Below are 17777 nucleotides of genomic sequence, written 5' to 3' on the forward strand. Positions count from 1 at the left end.
AAAAGTATAACAATCTGTATCAGTCACGACCATGCAAAGTTACTTCGCCATCTTTGAACAAATGCTATCGTCTTTCAAGCCGAATGAACTTTAATGCAAATTAAGCTAGTATGATTTTGAGAAACAGAGACAATTGTTGTTGTTTTCTTTGAATCTACAGTGCCACTAGAAACAGTATATGATTCCACTTAAAAGAATAAGGGTGACCCTTTGAGTATCCGAAACGTCAACTACGAACAAACATTAATGTATGATGTCCTACTCGAAAGCTTTTATCGCAAATATTCTACGATGCGAACGATTAAAATTATTCACCCTCTTAACACGCTAAATAATACTAAATATCAAAGGATAACTATATGAACTACATTTTCCGTGAATTTCAACACGTTGATCGATTAATTTTCCTAACGTAATCATTACCTTCGGAGAAAAGGTCACGAATGGGATGTGTATAAGATAATGATTAAACATTGATTGTTGGAATTTCTGTGATCAACGGTTGTGGCTTGTATAAGCCTAATATAAATTTATGTAGCCAGCAGCTTCGGCGGCCGCCGTCGTCATTCGTGGTTTTGGCTTGAAAACATGAACGGTCTTTGAAATTACTGTCATTTATTCGATTTTCATAATCTTCCTCTGTAGTTGCTCTCGCAGCAAGATCAAATCTCGACTCGCACAGTAATTTCAAGGACAGACCTGTGGCCAAGACATCTAACCAGCTTATTCGCATACTTTAATTTTATCGTATTTTCATTCTTTGAACGCATGCCAACCGCAATACTAACAACTGGAAGAGTGGACTTTCGTTCTTGTCTAGGGTAAGTTACAACGAGTTTAATTAGCGTGATAAGTTATGTTACCCAGCCAATCTATTACTGCACGTGGGTACTTGAGATGTGCACATATATTTTCCAATTCGTTTTGTGATTTGTGCACGTTTGTGTAATAATATACGTAGGCGTCCAATGTGATCGTCTTAATAAAACTTTACTTTTTAATAGCATTTCTGAGAGAGAAAGATATATATATATATATATATATATATATATATATATATATATATATCTCACTTTGAATTTGAATACAGTCAATTAGTCTCCTGACGCAATATAACATTGTTGATAATAACAAAATCAATGCTGGTAACATAAACTCCAGACAATTAAGTATTTTATTTTTATTCGAATGAATTTCGAATGAAATTTTCTTGTATACAGTGACTGACGTATACTTACATACGATTTATAAATAAGTGTCTGATAGTCTTTATACTTTTATATACACTGATTAAGTGGGATCAACATTAGGAAGTAGCTAAACAGTTTTCGTCTATTTATTGCAATGATGTTTTTGGCACGTTTATTTAAACTATATAATGTATTTCCATGAAATATTATGATAGAAGTCTCGCACAAATGTAAGGTGGAATTCTCTGTGATAAAGATACGTCAAAAATGCGTTTGGAAGTTTTTTCAACAGCTATTCTTTGCTATACAATATTTGTCGCTATCTGATCGCAAATCGGCTTCGCTCCTGTTCAATTATAAAAGGCAACGTATCTCTTCCAGGAATTGCCTTCTTTTTTTATCTCAAGCTGAACTTATATCTCTAAATTTAAATTCTTACGATTTCATGATTTCTCGATGATAGCGTTAAAAATGCATTAGCGAGATTTTCTTAGCAAAACTGACAAGAGGAAGTGGTCGGTGCGTATTTCACCGATCAAGATCAAGTTTTGAAGGAATGCTCAGAGTCATTATAAAATGACCTATTCGAAGCCGCGAACTGTACTTTGGCTTCGTTCAAAAGAAAAGGGGTTTCTGGATCATTGCGTCGGGCCGTTTTTGTATTTGTGGGAATCGTTAAAAATCGGGGGGAAAAAAAAGTAACACCGATCAATATGTAGGATCCGAAAAGCAACACCTTTCTAGATTTTGCGGTGTTTTTAATTTTCGGTTGGCAACCAGAGAATCTGGAACAATAACGGTTTTTGAAGTCGGTGCACCGATCCAACGAGCAGCGCGCTTAGTTGTGAAACTTATGGCAGTGGGATCGATTCGAGATATCTTTTCCTTTCTTTTTTAATATTACAAGAACTTATACTCGTTAATAATTGAAATGAATAAATAAATTATGCTATTTTGAAGTACAATACGCAACCGTAAACGGCGTGAAAGGATGCGCGAGGGTTATGAATAAATGCAATTCGTCAATTAATATTCTTCGCATACATTTTATCTTACTTGTGTGTTTTTATTTTTAGTCTCTAGCATCTGAAACGTAATCGTTTCCTGCACCGTGCACAGCGAGTAAAGGCAGAAGCTTAGCTGCAAATATGTATATCTCGAATTTATAACTGTAAAACGCGTTTTTTAAGCGCTTTGTTTCAGCACGTGCCATGCGTGACGCATACATTGGATCAAAAATCGCTATTATCAACTGATTGTGAATTAACGAGCGTACTTTTAGAGCATTTGCTAAATTATATAGTTCAAGATTTCGTTCAAGAACCCGCGGGATTATTCTGTATTTTACTTGTTAGGTTCACACAGTGACATGTATTTTGACCGAATAACTTTTATGATACATGTTAGTATATTTTCACCAGAATAACGTATTGTGTCTTGTCATATTAGGCCTCCTCCTCTCTCTAATAAAAAATCAAAAGAAATTTAATTTTTGTTGATATAAGGCCTTAAGTACGTAACCCAGATAAATTTAGTATTTACTTATATCGCATAATTTTCAATACAGAATCTTCTGTTCGGAACTACGAAATTTAAAAAGTGTATTTACAATAAATTAGACACGCGATTGATTAGGTAGTGAAAGGTGCGTGCACAGAGCATTTCACTGTGCCCTGATTAACGTATATGCATTCCATTATTATTTTTACGCGTATTTTGATTGGCATTGATTGCTTTCTCTTTATCGAGTTATTACGATGGTTTTTCCGATTTCTCGATTGTTGATATTTAGATAAATAAACGATACGAAGCTAATATTAGTTTATAGAAACATATGCGCGAAAAATTAGTTAAAATTTTTATGTATGTACAAAAAATCATAAACTATTTAAAAGTGATATATTAAGAACATTAAACTCGGTCGATCCCTTTTCAATTCGTCAAATATAATTCTATATTCGACAACCGAGGCAACAATTTTAACAATTTGTATAGTAATACATTTTCAAATTATTTACCTAATATATATTATTATTTACCTATATATATAATTATTTACCTATAAATAAACTGTACGAATCAGTTGTACTGTTTTCATTGGTACCATCGACAACATTTAGAAACACAGGCAAGAACAACGTATTATAGATAGACACAGACGTCAAGGCATTCTCGAGTGCACGCATTCTCTACTGAGAATTCTTCCAATCAACTCAGTTTTTGTGAAAACGAAGCTTGAACAGGTTAAATTTTCTATTTTATATTTATTCTACCAAAAGATCATCTTTTCTGAGCTATACCGTCGTGATACATATATTATGAAAACTATAAAAATTTCAATTTTAATTAACACATAAAATTTGATTTCGCGTGTTTTTTTATCACTCGCTGATTCCGTTACTTGAATTCGATGCAGAAATAGTCACTTGAAATGAAGGGTTGTTGTCAGTAGCATTTGTCGGGTCTTACACCAGTACTTTTCGATTTTTCTTTACGCGAGCAATTTATATGTATCGGTTTGTTCCATCTTTTGGGGGATACACTGTACATGATGAACATACGTCAATATCGGGCCCATAGATTTTATTATTACTGTGGTTATAAATTTACGCAAAGAATTTGCTTTATTTACGCAAAGAATACCGATATAAATTTTTACAAAGAAATAAAGTTTTTTAGATTTTGTAATTTTTTGATATAAGAAACTGCTATCATAATGTAAACTAGAGCTCATATCGATCTCATTTACAAATATTCTAATTACCCAAAAAAATACGAATTTTGAATTGTTTTGAAAATATGGTTTCAAAACCTCTGATTATATTAGGTAAGTTGTATTGTACGTAAGTATACAGATATCATTGTATATAGAATTCCGTTAAAACGAACTGGACGATTTGAAGAGATCGTGCGATCTGTATTATGAAGTGCATAACACTATACAGAGTGATGGTAATTATTGATAATTTCTTAATGAGACGTACGTTTTCTGTATTTCTTTGGCACCCTTATTCTCTCATTTCGCTTCATATTATTTTTTGATACGGATCAGCGTAGAAAGAACGGTTATTTGTTTCTTTACTTGGCTTTTATTATAATAGCTTTAAATAATCGGTTACTTACGTACATGTTCTTCTGTTATAATTTCATGTTTTTAAATCGTGACTAGTACGATTTATCGACGTCCTTGGAGCACGTTTCAAATGTCTACGGAACATACAATAGTTTATTTACTCAGAATGGATCGGCATGTTTTGGAAAACATACTTGAACTCAATTTATTTGAAACAATATGCTAAAACCTTTTTTCATCAAAACGGAATAAAAATTTCTACAATACTTAAAGAGTGAAAAGAGAACAAAATATTTAATAAGTTGCGAAATTTTTACAAGACTTTTGCTCGTCTATCGTAAATCTGTTATTTAACAGTAATTGCATACCTTAATACTTTTGCCCCATTTACTGTAGAACCCTGCTTTAAATCAATTAAAATATAACTATTAATTTCTTCCCGTTAAATCGTCAAATCGTCATTAATTGATTTATTTAAATCAATTAAATAGTAATTAATTTCTTCCCGTACAATTACAACAACTATTTTGAAATATCCATACCGTCAACTTTCCACATCTTTTATCTTTAATACAATTTTATCAACATTTAAGAGCGGCGTTTACATTTAGAAACAATATCAAATATTTGCTTTATGACATTCGTTAACAGACAATAATAAAAGTAATGACAATATTTTGTCGATAATGAATTGATTTGGGATGGTTTTTTAATCTCTCAGTGAAAGTTAATATTTTTTTGTAGGATCTTCGTTTGGGCAGTATTTACAATTTTTACGATAGATAAAAGTATGCTGTAGTTTCTGATTATTTCGAAAATGTATTTCATTTCGAACCATTTGAACTATCCTCCATCGATCTCATTCTCGACGCCAATGAATTGCGTTGAGAGCAGTATGTGACAATATTGGCAAATAATTGCAGGTGGTTCCGTGCGGCCTTCGAAAATTCTGGCACGTAAGACTGTAATTAAAATTCTCTAACCTGTAGACGTGAAATGAGAAAATATTGTCCCAGCGCCTGGATTAAAATCCTCGAACTGAATCGTGACACACCGTTCGATGGAACTTTTCCTGCTTTGTGAAATAATATTTAATATTAATTCCATTAGTGTATTGAAGAGGTTGTTCAGTATTCATTAACGTTACACGATTTAATTTTGTCCTGGCAATCAGAATTGTTTTACATAATATACAGTTTTAATCGATTAACAGTCAGTTTTTTTTTGTTTTTTTTTTTTTTTTTTTTTTCGTTCGCGTATGGAGAGTTACGTTTACACATTTACTGTAGATCGTAGCGATGTTGTACGCGTGACAAGTGTGAAATGTGTTTCTTTTCCCCTCTTTAATCGAACAAACGTGATTATAATTCTCTGCGTTTCTCGGTAAACTAACACAATCGATCATTCGTTCATCGGTAATGTTCATAATATTTAATGGCGAATTGTTAATCGAGGATCGTTATCTCGGCGCTCGCAAAAAAGCTCGAACAAATCCAAGACAAACACTGCAATTACTGCTTTTCATAGCGCACCTACATACCTAATGGATAAAACTTCTTGTTGGACGCAAAATTATTGATTCTGTATTTTCTGAACATGAACTTTCGTCAATTAATGCGAGACATTTTCTTTTTTTAACTCGCTTTAAGAAAGACAATTGACACCATTTTATTAACCTTTAAATGCATACATTGTCGGTAGCTACCAAATATTTATTTATAAACTTCGTTAACTCGGGAATAGTTTTTGTGTAATTATTTTGTACAATATCGTTGTATGTTTAATGTACACGAAGACACAAATTAAATATTACTTTTGTAACTTAGTATTACTTTTTATTGTGCACGTTATTCAAGCCTTTTATTGTTCCGTGTATTATAGTACATTATAGATCGTTGATTGTTCTGGCAAAGAATAGAAGTTGCAAGTGTACGATACTTGCAAAAAATGAATTAAAAGTAATCAGTTAGTATAGTTACGCAAATTAACTTCGTTACAGAAAATTGTGATTTTTTGTTCTGGTAACATAAGGGATCTTTATTCGTCAAATATTAAAGAAAAACGGCTAATTAAATATTATATGATAAAAATTGCAAAAATAAATATAAAAGGCAATATTAAAATTTGACCCAATTACCGACCTATGTTAATTTAATACTTTTCTGCCTATTATTGCTTATACTAGGTATGTCTAAAAATTTGTCGACCCTTGAGAGTAGATCATTTGGCATATGATATACCATTTTCTTTTATTTTATTAAAACGCTGAACATAATCCAATAAAGTATTTTCTATCTAAAAAAATAAATCTCCGTTTAGTATTTTTCACTTTCGATCTAAAAGCTTCGACTTAAACTTGCAAGAAAATGGACAGGACTTCAAAAGTGTTAATTTAACCAGTTTCTTACTTTACGATTGTACTTATGAAAAAGGTAGCAACAAGTTGCATTGCATTAATTTCTATACAGTACATCAAAGAGTCAACTTTCAAACAATGGAGGAGTAAACCGATCCTAGATCAGTCGCAGTGTTGCAACTAAATGCATTTAAGGGTTAATCACGGTACGCTTACTGAAAACCGTAAAAGTAGGATCGCGTTAGTTTCTTCCTAACAGTAAAAAGCAAACTCTGGGCGTTTGTCCTCGTGCAACTGTTCACATTCATCAAGCATAATAAACTTTAGCAGTATCGTAGAGAGTGTCGAGCAAGAACTTTAACCGACTTCAATGTTCACCTATTACATATTAGCCGGACACGTGTCAGATATGATTTAACGAGTTGAGAGTATGCTGTCCATCAACGTGTCCTATAAAATTCGCACGCTTGTTGCACCTGCAGCCTCTGTACACCTCCGCTTTATCTTCCGTTTATAACCGTGAGTTTCTTACACTTGTCCGTGAAATTATGCAATCGCGCACAAGTATCAATTAATAATTATGAAAAATCATGTTACTGGCATTGAATCGAGATGTCAGCCGCGGTCAAGGCAACCGTGTCGAGAGGCCCGATTGACACTTCCGTGTACGGAGGACTACCTGACGGATGTGGTTCCGTGTTTGCGACGCTCGTACGTGCGTTACGAGAGTGTCAAACACGACTGGAAATCTACTTGACGAATCGAACTTAATAAACGATAGTTATATTTACGGTGAATTCAGTTTTTCTTACAGATCAGATATCGAGATTATTTGAATAAAGTATTTGTAAAATGATTATTGAAACGACAAATGATTTTATTTGATCAGGTGTTATTTATAGATATTTGCGTTAGTTCGTTCGAATCGGTAAATAATTTCCCTTAGAGTTATTTTCTTATTTAATATGCTAAAGGAAACAATTTTTCTCAACCTGGTTCGTATTTCATTAGATATTTTTTGAAATTGTGTCATAAACAATTGTTGTTGTAGCTACTTAAAGGTATAAAAATTTACGTTTTTTAATAACCGAAGCTCGATTCAGTTGTGCGGGGCGAATTCGTTTAATTGTCCAGTCAGTATCGTAAGGATAATCCTGCGAGTAACTGCCAACAAATTTTGTTTCGTAACATTGTGTTCTATATTTGAACTCAATGTTATCTATTATTCTCCGTAGAATAATTGATTCGTGTAGAAGCAATTTATTTGACTTCGGAGTAAGATAAAGTGATTAGGACGGAGATTAATATTATAGATCGATAGGGCGTATCGGTAAAATTTTATTCAAATTAGAGAATTGAAGTTTTCACAGCTTGGAGCTCTGTAATTAAAATTATTAGACATTTTCGAATGTATGCAATACACTTTGAAAACATAATTCCGAAACCTGTTTTCTTTTAATCACAATGTTTGTGACTCTTAATAATACATTAAAATTATTATATGTGTATTTTGCATTAACTTCTAAATATATGAGAAGACATTTTTGAACAAATCTATCAGTTATTTTAATTTTGAATTATTTACGGTAAAAGTATTTGTTATATTTTATTTAAATGAATGCCGTATGGTTTATGTCATTGTTCTTCTCAAATAGTTAATATTATGAAGAAACATATGGATATATTAAATATTTTTAGCTAATAAATATAAATATAGAAATTATTGTCTATAATAAATATCTGCCGTTGAAATGGGAAATATTTTATTATTATGCACAATTATTGTGGATCTTTTGAATTTTTTCTTCACATTTGACCACGTTTAATGAAAGAAACATTAACTAACTTATTATTACAAGAATCAAACTTTTCAATATTTGCTTTGTTTTACTCTTATTAACCTCAAATTAATTTATTAAGTTAAACAATTCTGGACAATTTCCAGTTAATACAAAGATAAAAAGATAAAATTCTGACTTCAGTCATCATCAATAACAGAAGTAATAAAGCGTATAACTGATTCTTTAATCAGTTCATACAAATGGAATGCACAATTGGAATTCAGATAAATAGTTCTTTACAATTCTGTTTGTATTATCTCTTCACACTAGAAAGACAGCTGGTAACTGAGAAAGCACAAACGTTGCTTAACATTGTTTTTAATTGTACAATTCACCTTTGATCCTTTAGATATCTAGATAAGATACGCACATACCTATGCGAATATAGATACATTGAAATGTTATCCAATTGTCATTTTTCACTAATAAAGCATTTTCACTTGTGCTTATTGCATTTGTGTCTCCTAGCGATATTAATAAGAGAAAATCTCTAATGTGTAACAATTATTTTCATCGCGATTGTGAGGTCACAGATGATAATAAATACGATCAATATTATTTAAATCTAAAATCTATTTGATAAATAAGGTATCGCAATACATGTATCACCCTGACACGATACTCACTGATAATACGATATGAATCGTATCGATCATGTCGATGTCATCTGTTAATCTTTGAGTTATGTCATACGAATGTTGTGCCCCATTATTTTGCATGCAAACGTCAATCGATTCCATCGTATGTATCGATGAGAAAACACACGTTGCACGGTTTTTTTTTTTAATTTATAACGATCTGCTGATTTCTTTTGCTATTTATTTTCTCAAAGATTTTGTGGCTCCCTTCGGGCTAGAGATGTTAACCGCATGCAAACGTTTCAGGTGATGAACCAGGAAGTCAGAAAGGAGACTCCGTTGCAGTTCAAATTCCGCGCCAAGTTCTATCCCGAAGATGTTGCAGAAGAATTGATCCAAGATATTACGTTACGTCTTTTCTATCTTCAGGTACGGGAAATTACCTAATACATTATTGTTCCCGTATAGTTTAGTACGTCCAAATTTTTCAAAATAACGTCAAATGTTGATTATAAGTTATTTGCATTCATAGTTTGGTAATATTTCAAATTGAATTGTTCAATCCCTTATCCCACGATATGCCATCTATGGCGCGTATTAGTTATTTAATATCATTAAAACATAATAACATTTTAGAACAGTTTATTATTCAGGTAAATATATCAGAAGTTTCATTCAACATTTTTCAGGGATTGCAATAAATTATAGTGAGTTCGAGCATGCGCAAAATATTGAATTGTTATTAATCATTTTTATGATTTTATTTTTCTTCTGGTATAAGAATAAAATACTAGAAAGTATAGTATTCATTGACAAATTGGAACGAGTTTTACATTTCGATTCTTAAAATTGATATCTTCAAACCTTGAGGAGGGTTCACTTTTGAAAAAGGGTATTATAAATAAATAATACAAAAGTATGTTATTTGGAATTAATATACTTACTTCCTCTTGGGAAAGTACGTCTAGGGAGTATCAAAGAAGGAAAATTATTTCTATTCAACAAAAAAGGTGGAGAACTGAAATTATAGAAGACAGGAAAGAACCCTTTCTTTAGAATTTTTAAAATTAAAATATTAAATTATTTTACCAAGAAACGTTGTAAATATTTATATTGATAATTGTGCACAAAAGGGTACCGATTTTTGTAAAATTTATATATGTTTTCGAGATGTAGATTATATATAATTTTTCCTATACATGAGAAAAACGGCTACTACTACTATAATTAATTTTGTGCCTATACTTACGCGTTTATGGCAGTATGTGTATTTACAGTTTCTATGAAGCAGCCAGCACGCAGGTTGAAGTTTTTAAGTTCACCCGTTACATGTTTAATTGTTCGGCCACCGTGATGTATTTATAGAAACTGTAGATAAGCAGCGGTCCTACGTTTACGTACATGTTACTGCGGATGCGTAGATGTAGGCAAAATTCAATGTAGTTGTAAGAATAGTTTGCAAATATCTCGGAAATTAAAGTCGATCACTCATTTTTTCAAACGAAAAAAAAAAAGAAAAAAAAAATATTGTGCTTTATAATATATTTCAAAATCATAAAAATCGGTGAGATGTACTATTTTATGCATAATTGGGCTTATTTTTCATGTTAAAGAATTTTTACACATGACATATCAGGAAGTTTTCATACTTATACATCATCCTTTTTCTTTTTAAGTAAATTCTGGACACAGGAATGTTCGTTTGTGCTTCATAAAGGTTCATAGCATCAATCCATGTAGCACAATTTATTACTAACATTGTTTTGTTTATAAATGAAACTTCATTTTTGCTTAAATGCCCCTCATGCCGAAAGGATTAATAATGAACATTTTATGAAGATATACGAATATACCAGATATTATATATTTTGTAAGTATGCTAAATGTAATTGAATTTGTTTTACAAATATCTAATTTTTTACACGTTTTTATAACGGGTCTATCGTGTCAATTAGAATGATCATTCTTGAAGAGAAATTTGAGCAACACAGTAAGAGTTCAATTGTCGGTTATTCAGCTGTTCAGTGTTGGTGATAGAATTACATTATAGTTGAACTTAGTTGAGCACATAACTGCACATTAACACTCAATCTGTCTGTAAGATAGATCAATGTGATATGTTACAAGAGTGGTTGTATATTACATTACATTTACCATTATCTTGCCTAGATCCACTTTTCCAATAGGACGATTTACTTTTAAGTGAAGTCTGTATTAAAATAAATGTTTTTCTGTGTTTCTAAATAGAATATTCACGATTACGCACTTAAAGCGTTTACTTCACATCATGAGTAGAATAGATATCATTTTAGGTAAAGTAATATATAATATAACAGTAGGGCAAAAACCTTGCTTAGAAGTGAGAAGGCGAGAGTACTTAACACACTACAGTGTGAAACACGGTATTTATTTTTAAATATTCTGTAAAGTATTGAGTGTCGTTGCAAATGATGGAACATGAGTTTAATATTTTACAATTCTCTACTTACCAATGAACTTTCTTCAAAATAATTGTACGAGATTCAAAGTAGTTCCCTTCTTAAACATATATAATCTATACCAAGCCTCCATTCTTACATTTTACAGTTTTATACTTTATATACTTTTGTGTTACTCGTGTTTTTATATTAAATAGAAATTATACAAAATTACAATTTTTGTTTTTATAAATGATGAATTGATAATTAAAATGTTTATCGCGTGTAAATTACCTTTAGGTGAAAAATGCTATTCTTATGGATGAAATCTACTGTCCTCCGGAAACATCTGTATTATTAGCTTCTTATGCAGTCCAAGCAAGGCACGGAGATTTCCAAAAAGGTACCCACACGGCGGGCTTTTTGGTAAATGAACGTTTACTGCCGCAACGTGTCATGGATCAACACAAAATGAGCAAAGAAGAATGGGAAAGTTCTATCACCAATTGGTGGCAAGAACATCGTGGCATGTTACGCGAAGATGCCATGATGGAATTTTTGAAAATAGCTCAGGTAACGATCTAACGATTAAGATAAAAAAATTTATGAATTTATTCTTTAGTTTAGGTTAATGTTTTTTTATTTCAATTTTGTTCATAGGATTTGGAAATGTACGGAGTAAACTATTTTGAAATCCGTAACAAAAAAGGTACAGATCTCTGGTTAGGTGTTGATGCTTTGGGTTTGAACATATACGAGAAGGATGACAAGTTGACGCCAAAAATTGGTTTCCCGTGGTCTGAAATTAGAAATATTTCCTTCAACGATAAGAAATTCATAATTAAACCAATCGACAAAAAAGCACCGGACTTTGTCTTTTTTGCAACTAGAGTTAAGATTAACAAACGAATTTTGGCATTGTGTATGGGAAATCACGAACTCTACATGCGTAGACGCAAACCTGATACAATTGATGTGCAACAGATGAAGGTATTTTCCTTTGTGTCCAGGCTTTTGTTATATTGTGAATTTTTATAGTATATTCTTCTGTCCTGTTCTTAAATATGTTTAATACATATTCGTTTATAATTCAAAGGCTCAAGCGAGGGAAGAGAAAATTGCGAAACAACAACAACGAGAGAAGCTGCAATTAGAAATAGCTGCAAGAGAACGTGCAGAGAAAAAGCAACAAGAATACGAAGAAAGACTTAGAAATATGGCAGAAGAGATGGGCAGGCGGCAAGCTGAATTGAATGAAGCTCAGGAAATGATACGACGTTTAGAGGAACAGCTTAAACAACTACAAGCAGCTAAGGAGGAGTTAGAAGATCGTCAGAAGGCACGTATATTGAATATAAAATATAATCTTCGTAGGAGATACATTTTCACGTATAGTTGTGTCTTAGGAAGAGTTTCTAACAATCGTTTTGTATACGAGTGAAATTAAGAATAATTAAGCTTGAATGATTTTCTTCGATTGTTACTACATCTAAAATAGCGTTATTAGTATTTTTTGTTGAGCATGAACGTCGCGTTCCTTAAGCATGCATGTGGGAATAAACTGCATATATGGTTGATTATAAAAACATTATTTTAGGCGTAAATCTTCGAACCACAAGAGATGTTTCACTTGCACTCGCTGTATCATAAATTTGACGTTAGCATCCTTTGAGCGCCAGTAAGAATCACGTTTTAGTGTGTTAATGTTTTTTGCATATTATTGCATGTGCTTGATCGTGACAAAATGCATTAGTCTTTTTGTACGGGTAGGCATTGATTAGTGTGCAATATTTGCACAAGTTTTTCTATTCTGCGTTTTCATACCAACAACTTATAAATAAAAGGAGAATAATAAATTTAATTTATTAATAAGTTATTAACATAAAAATTGGAACGATTCGAGAGATCAAAGCGGTAAGAGTACGAATGTGCTACTTTTGAATTTATTTTGATATTTGTAATTTTGTATTCCGATCGTAAAATGGGATGAAGTATCCTTATAGTGAAGTAGCTAGACGATGAGACAAGAACAGTACCTTCATGCTCAACAATCTAACTTCATCCTCAATGGAATAATGTTAACGCTTACTTTGAACACATGTTTACGTTTAGGCGCCTTTTAAACTCTCAGTAGCAGCTATATTTGTAGCGATTTATTCTACGATGATTTTATAAAAAATCGTTACGGTCATAGTTAATTTATACCGTGAATATTAATTTCAAATCTATCGATTTGAAAAATTGGGGTGGGCATGACGAAGTTTGTGAGATCGTAACAGTAATTTTTTGTTTTATCCAGGAACTCACTGCCATGATGGAAAAACTAGAACTTTCACATGAAATGGAAGCGGCAGAGCGTGTTAAACTTGAACAAGAAATAAGAGCGAAGCAAGAAGAAGTACAACGTATACAATCTGAAGTGGAGGCGAAAGATGCAGAAGCAAGGAGACTACAAGAAGAATTTGAAGCAGCCAAGTATGAAATGTTTTTTTTTGTTTCATATATAAGAGAAAAATAGATAGCTGTATGTGAATTCCATAATTTTGTGCGTAGATTGAGGCAAGAAGAAGCTGATAGAGTATATCAGGCTAGTACAACACCGCATCACCACCATGTTGAAGAAAATGAAGAAGGCGAAGAAGAAGGTGAAGATGAGATTCCTCAAGGTGATGTTACTAAAGATCTTGCGACTGATGAATCGATAATCGATCCTGTAGAAGAACGGCGTACCTTAGCAGAAAGAAACGAACGTCTTCATGATCAACTTAAGGTACTTGTTTTTACATTTATGTATACCCATTATTTTTGTTAATAAATATTGTGTATGTGGTCGAACGAAAATAATGTGTTTCAGGCATTAAAGCAAGATCTAGCACAGTCACGCGATGAATCGAAGGAAACTGTTATGGATAAAATTCACAGGGAAAATGTTCGTCAGGGTCGTGATAAATATAAAACGCTCCGTGAGATTCGTAAAGGCAATACTAAACGTCGCGTTGATCAATTTGAGAATATGTAAATTATGTATCTGTTTGCCTATTTGTCTATTTGCCTGTCCATTTCATCCTGCCTTTAAATTCTCTTCTAATTTCGTGTACACATGGAACTCAGTAATTACTTATTACGTACGAAAAACGTACAGATTCTCTGGTTGATCTATACAAAGACAATTTTTAAAACTTCAGATGTATTGTTTTATAATATTTTTTTGAGACGCTTTAAGAAATAATTCACTTTCAATCTATAACAATATAAAGTTTACAATATGTATTGCTATTTTTTGATGTTGATTCTATACTCTTGATGCAGCTAAATAAAAGCTCTCATAATTGGCAAGGAACGCGACGAGCGATTAACTTGCGCCGTCTTCCATATATGCTTCCATATCGACCATTATTAAGCAGTTTTTCGTGAAAAAAGAATGTTTATATATTTTTTTCTAACAGAAGTAAATTTTCTTGCTGTTTTAGCTACAAAATATTTAAAGTTAATTCATAATAACTTGCGTTATTTTAGCTATGTCATTAGCTAATGTTGTTTTTTAACAATAGCCTTCTTTGCTAAAATAACAAGAAAGTCTGTTACATAATTTGTGAATATTATTTTAATTTTGTTCAAGCATTACATACGAATTTCTAAAAACCGGCATGCCAGTATTTTCATTTTTAAAGTATTACTGTCGGTTACCGAGCGTAACGCCACATATGCTGACTCTTGTTCACCGGTTACCTTTTCGTCGCGTATAGTCCGTCCTTAATAAGGATTTACCCGAAAAATATTTCGTATAGATATTTTGTGTTATCATTCGTTTTCGTTGATGAATTACGATGGCTTTTATTAGCGGTCGCTATACATTTATGATATTACATATCCATTATTTTGATTCTAATTTATTATCAACAATAAAACATACATGTAATAGCTACATAGGTTATCCAAACAATAGACAGATCAATATTTTAAACCAATGTGAAGTATTCAGCATTATTTTGTACTGAGTTATCAATAATCTTCAAGTATTGGCCTGATATAGATTAATAATGTACAAGCGACCGCTTGATGTATGGAACATGAAATCAGTAATATCCGTCTTTACGATAAATATAGGAAAGTTAAGCACGACGTACGAACTATTTACAAAATGTGCGAACGAATTTCAACTAATAATTTTATATTGAACACACTCGTGGCCTTTATTGATATACATATATTGAAATACTAGATACTAATATTCGATAATATAATATAGGAAGACGTAGAGATATCGCGTGACTCTTTGTATTGCATACCTTCAACATAAGGTAATTGCGCGGTTCCTATGAAAAGGATAGGTATCAAGGTTCATGAAAGCATGAAAGAATGAATGTGAGAGAGAATGTGATGATAAAGACTAACGTAAGGAAGATCGAATGTTGGAAGATCATGTATAATATGTGGCAGTCTGGTACGCCATATAAATTTTAAAGCAGTCCTTTTTTTGTTTATTAGATTGTACGGTATGACAATGAAATTAATAAAAACTGAATTGAGCGAAGATGTAATAATCTCTAAATGCTGCCAATTTTTGATGGAATGCAAACAAAGAGCGTTAATATGAAATGAGATGCAATCTTTGCATTAATTAAGTAGAGAAGATGATGAAAAAGTTAAAAAAAACTGATCATTGCATCGGAATTTATACTTTATTATATTATCATCATCACATGTTACAATAAACACGAAGGGAAAAAGTACAGGAAAAATAAGGATAGATATTTTTTGATTATATTTAATACTACAATTTACAAATTAGTAGTGTTATATTATTATTATTATTATTATTATTATTATTATTATTATTTTTATTAATATTAATATTATTATTATTGTATTAATATTTACAATCTAGTAGTGTTATTGTTATTGAAATAATATTACATGAAAAAAAGCAACGTATTTTATAGTCAGTCTATTTGTACTCTTAAGAAGGTTATTATATTTGCATCGCAATAACTAAACATTTCTCATACGATGCAACGTCATGTTCTAATATTCAACGATGTAGACGAATACCATTTTTAGAAAAAATTTATCTGGATATTCTTCCCCACTAAACACTTGGCGAGAAAACTACTTTTGAAACATTCCAAAAATTTCGTGTAAAATGTTTCTTATTTACGTTGGGGTTTTTCAATTTTATGTGAGATCTGTAATAATTTTTAATCGCAAAGCATGAACTTTTTTTTATACACATTTAGAATGTACTTAAATAAGTATATTTATTTGAAAGAATTACATGTTTTATATACATATATACTTCATTTATTCAAATCGAAGAAAATTTATGAAAAGCCCTAACGTGGATTTATGAACGATCTATGTTCCTTATGAAGGTAATGGATATGAGATCATTTCTAACGTTTTTCCACGTGTAATAACTGTACATATGTAAATTACCTTGCTAAACTTTTGGCTTAAAAAGCGATATGTATAAATTGGTATTGTATACCTTCATGAGGTCATTAACAAAGATTAATTTACACCTACATCTATGGTGCGCATCGCGTTTAACGTATCTCGGTGCTACAATTTATCTTTGTGACATCCAAACGTATAAAAGTAAAATAGGAATAAATGCATTTCTTGACAATTTTTTGTAACGCTGGATGATTGATGACGGCATTTTCTAATGAATTTTCTAATTCAGTTCGTCCTAAAATTATATTTGAATGTTTCATTTTTATATTTCAAAAAGATCTTCGTAGCAGTATTATTGAAAACTTGAAACAAGGACACACATAGAACACACAAGGTACGATTACGGAGACGCATAGACATTGTATTTTATTGAAAACAATATTATTTGTTGGTGCGAGGATATATGAAAATCACTTGTACTTTGCTGAGAAAGTTAGACATTGTTTAAATAAAAAAATCATATCATAGTTGTTAAATACATTATTATTATATCCTTTCTATCCAATTATTTATAAAATATGGTTATCACATGGATCTTTCAGATTTGTAACAATGTATGTGAATAGAGCTTTCTTGTTTTATCATAGTGGGAATATATTTATTGATATGTTTGTTCAGATGGTAAATTAATTTTTATTCAACTGTGAGTAGATATGTTAAATTACAGTTCTTCAGTATTATTATTTAAATTAATTAGTCATATTAAAAAACCACATACGTTACTGAAGAAACAAAATTTGATCTTTAGGAAATCTATTAATAATTATTTGCTAAAAGCGATTGAAACTAATAATAATATAATAAATGTAATAAATATTTTCACTTTTTCTAAAAGGTATTCATTCCGTACATCTGAAATAAAATG

General features: G+C 31.4%; 1 protein-coding gene across 4 annotated transcripts in view; it reads left to right on the forward strand.

Moving 5' to 3' along the window:
• The window catches only part of Moe (moesin), a 44124-nt gene extending 26745 nt beyond the window's left edge, over positions 1-17379 (forward strand). For 2 of the 4 annotated variants that reach the window (XM_076315588.1, XM_076315587.1), the window contains 8 exons: positions 5187-5219; positions 9345-9467; positions 11756-12028; positions 12116-12445; positions 12552-12794; positions 13755-13930; positions 14009-14225; positions 14310-17379. In XM_076315588.1, coding sequence (XP_076171703.1) covers positions 5187-5219; positions 9345-9467; positions 11756-12028; positions 12116-12445; positions 12552-12794; positions 13755-13930; positions 14009-14225; positions 14310-14474 — 1560 coding nt within the window. In that variant the 3' untranslated portion in view covers positions 14475-17379. The remainder of the gene's footprint in view (positions 1-5186; positions 5220-9344; positions 9468-11755; positions 12029-12115; positions 12446-12551; positions 12795-13754; positions 13931-14008; positions 14226-14309) is intronic. The other 2 variants (XM_076315590.1, XM_076315589.1) reach the window with 1 other exon arrangement.
• The last annotated feature ends 398 nt before the right edge of the window (positions 17380-17777 follow it).

This window comes from Ptiloglossa arizonensis, chromosome 7 (assembly GCF_051014685.1).
Source record: "Ptiloglossa arizonensis isolate GNS036 chromosome 7, iyPtiAriz1_principal, whole genome shotgun sequence".
NCBI classification, from domain to species: domain Eukaryota; kingdom Metazoa; phylum Arthropoda; class Insecta; order Hymenoptera; family Colletidae; genus Ptiloglossa; species Ptiloglossa arizonensis.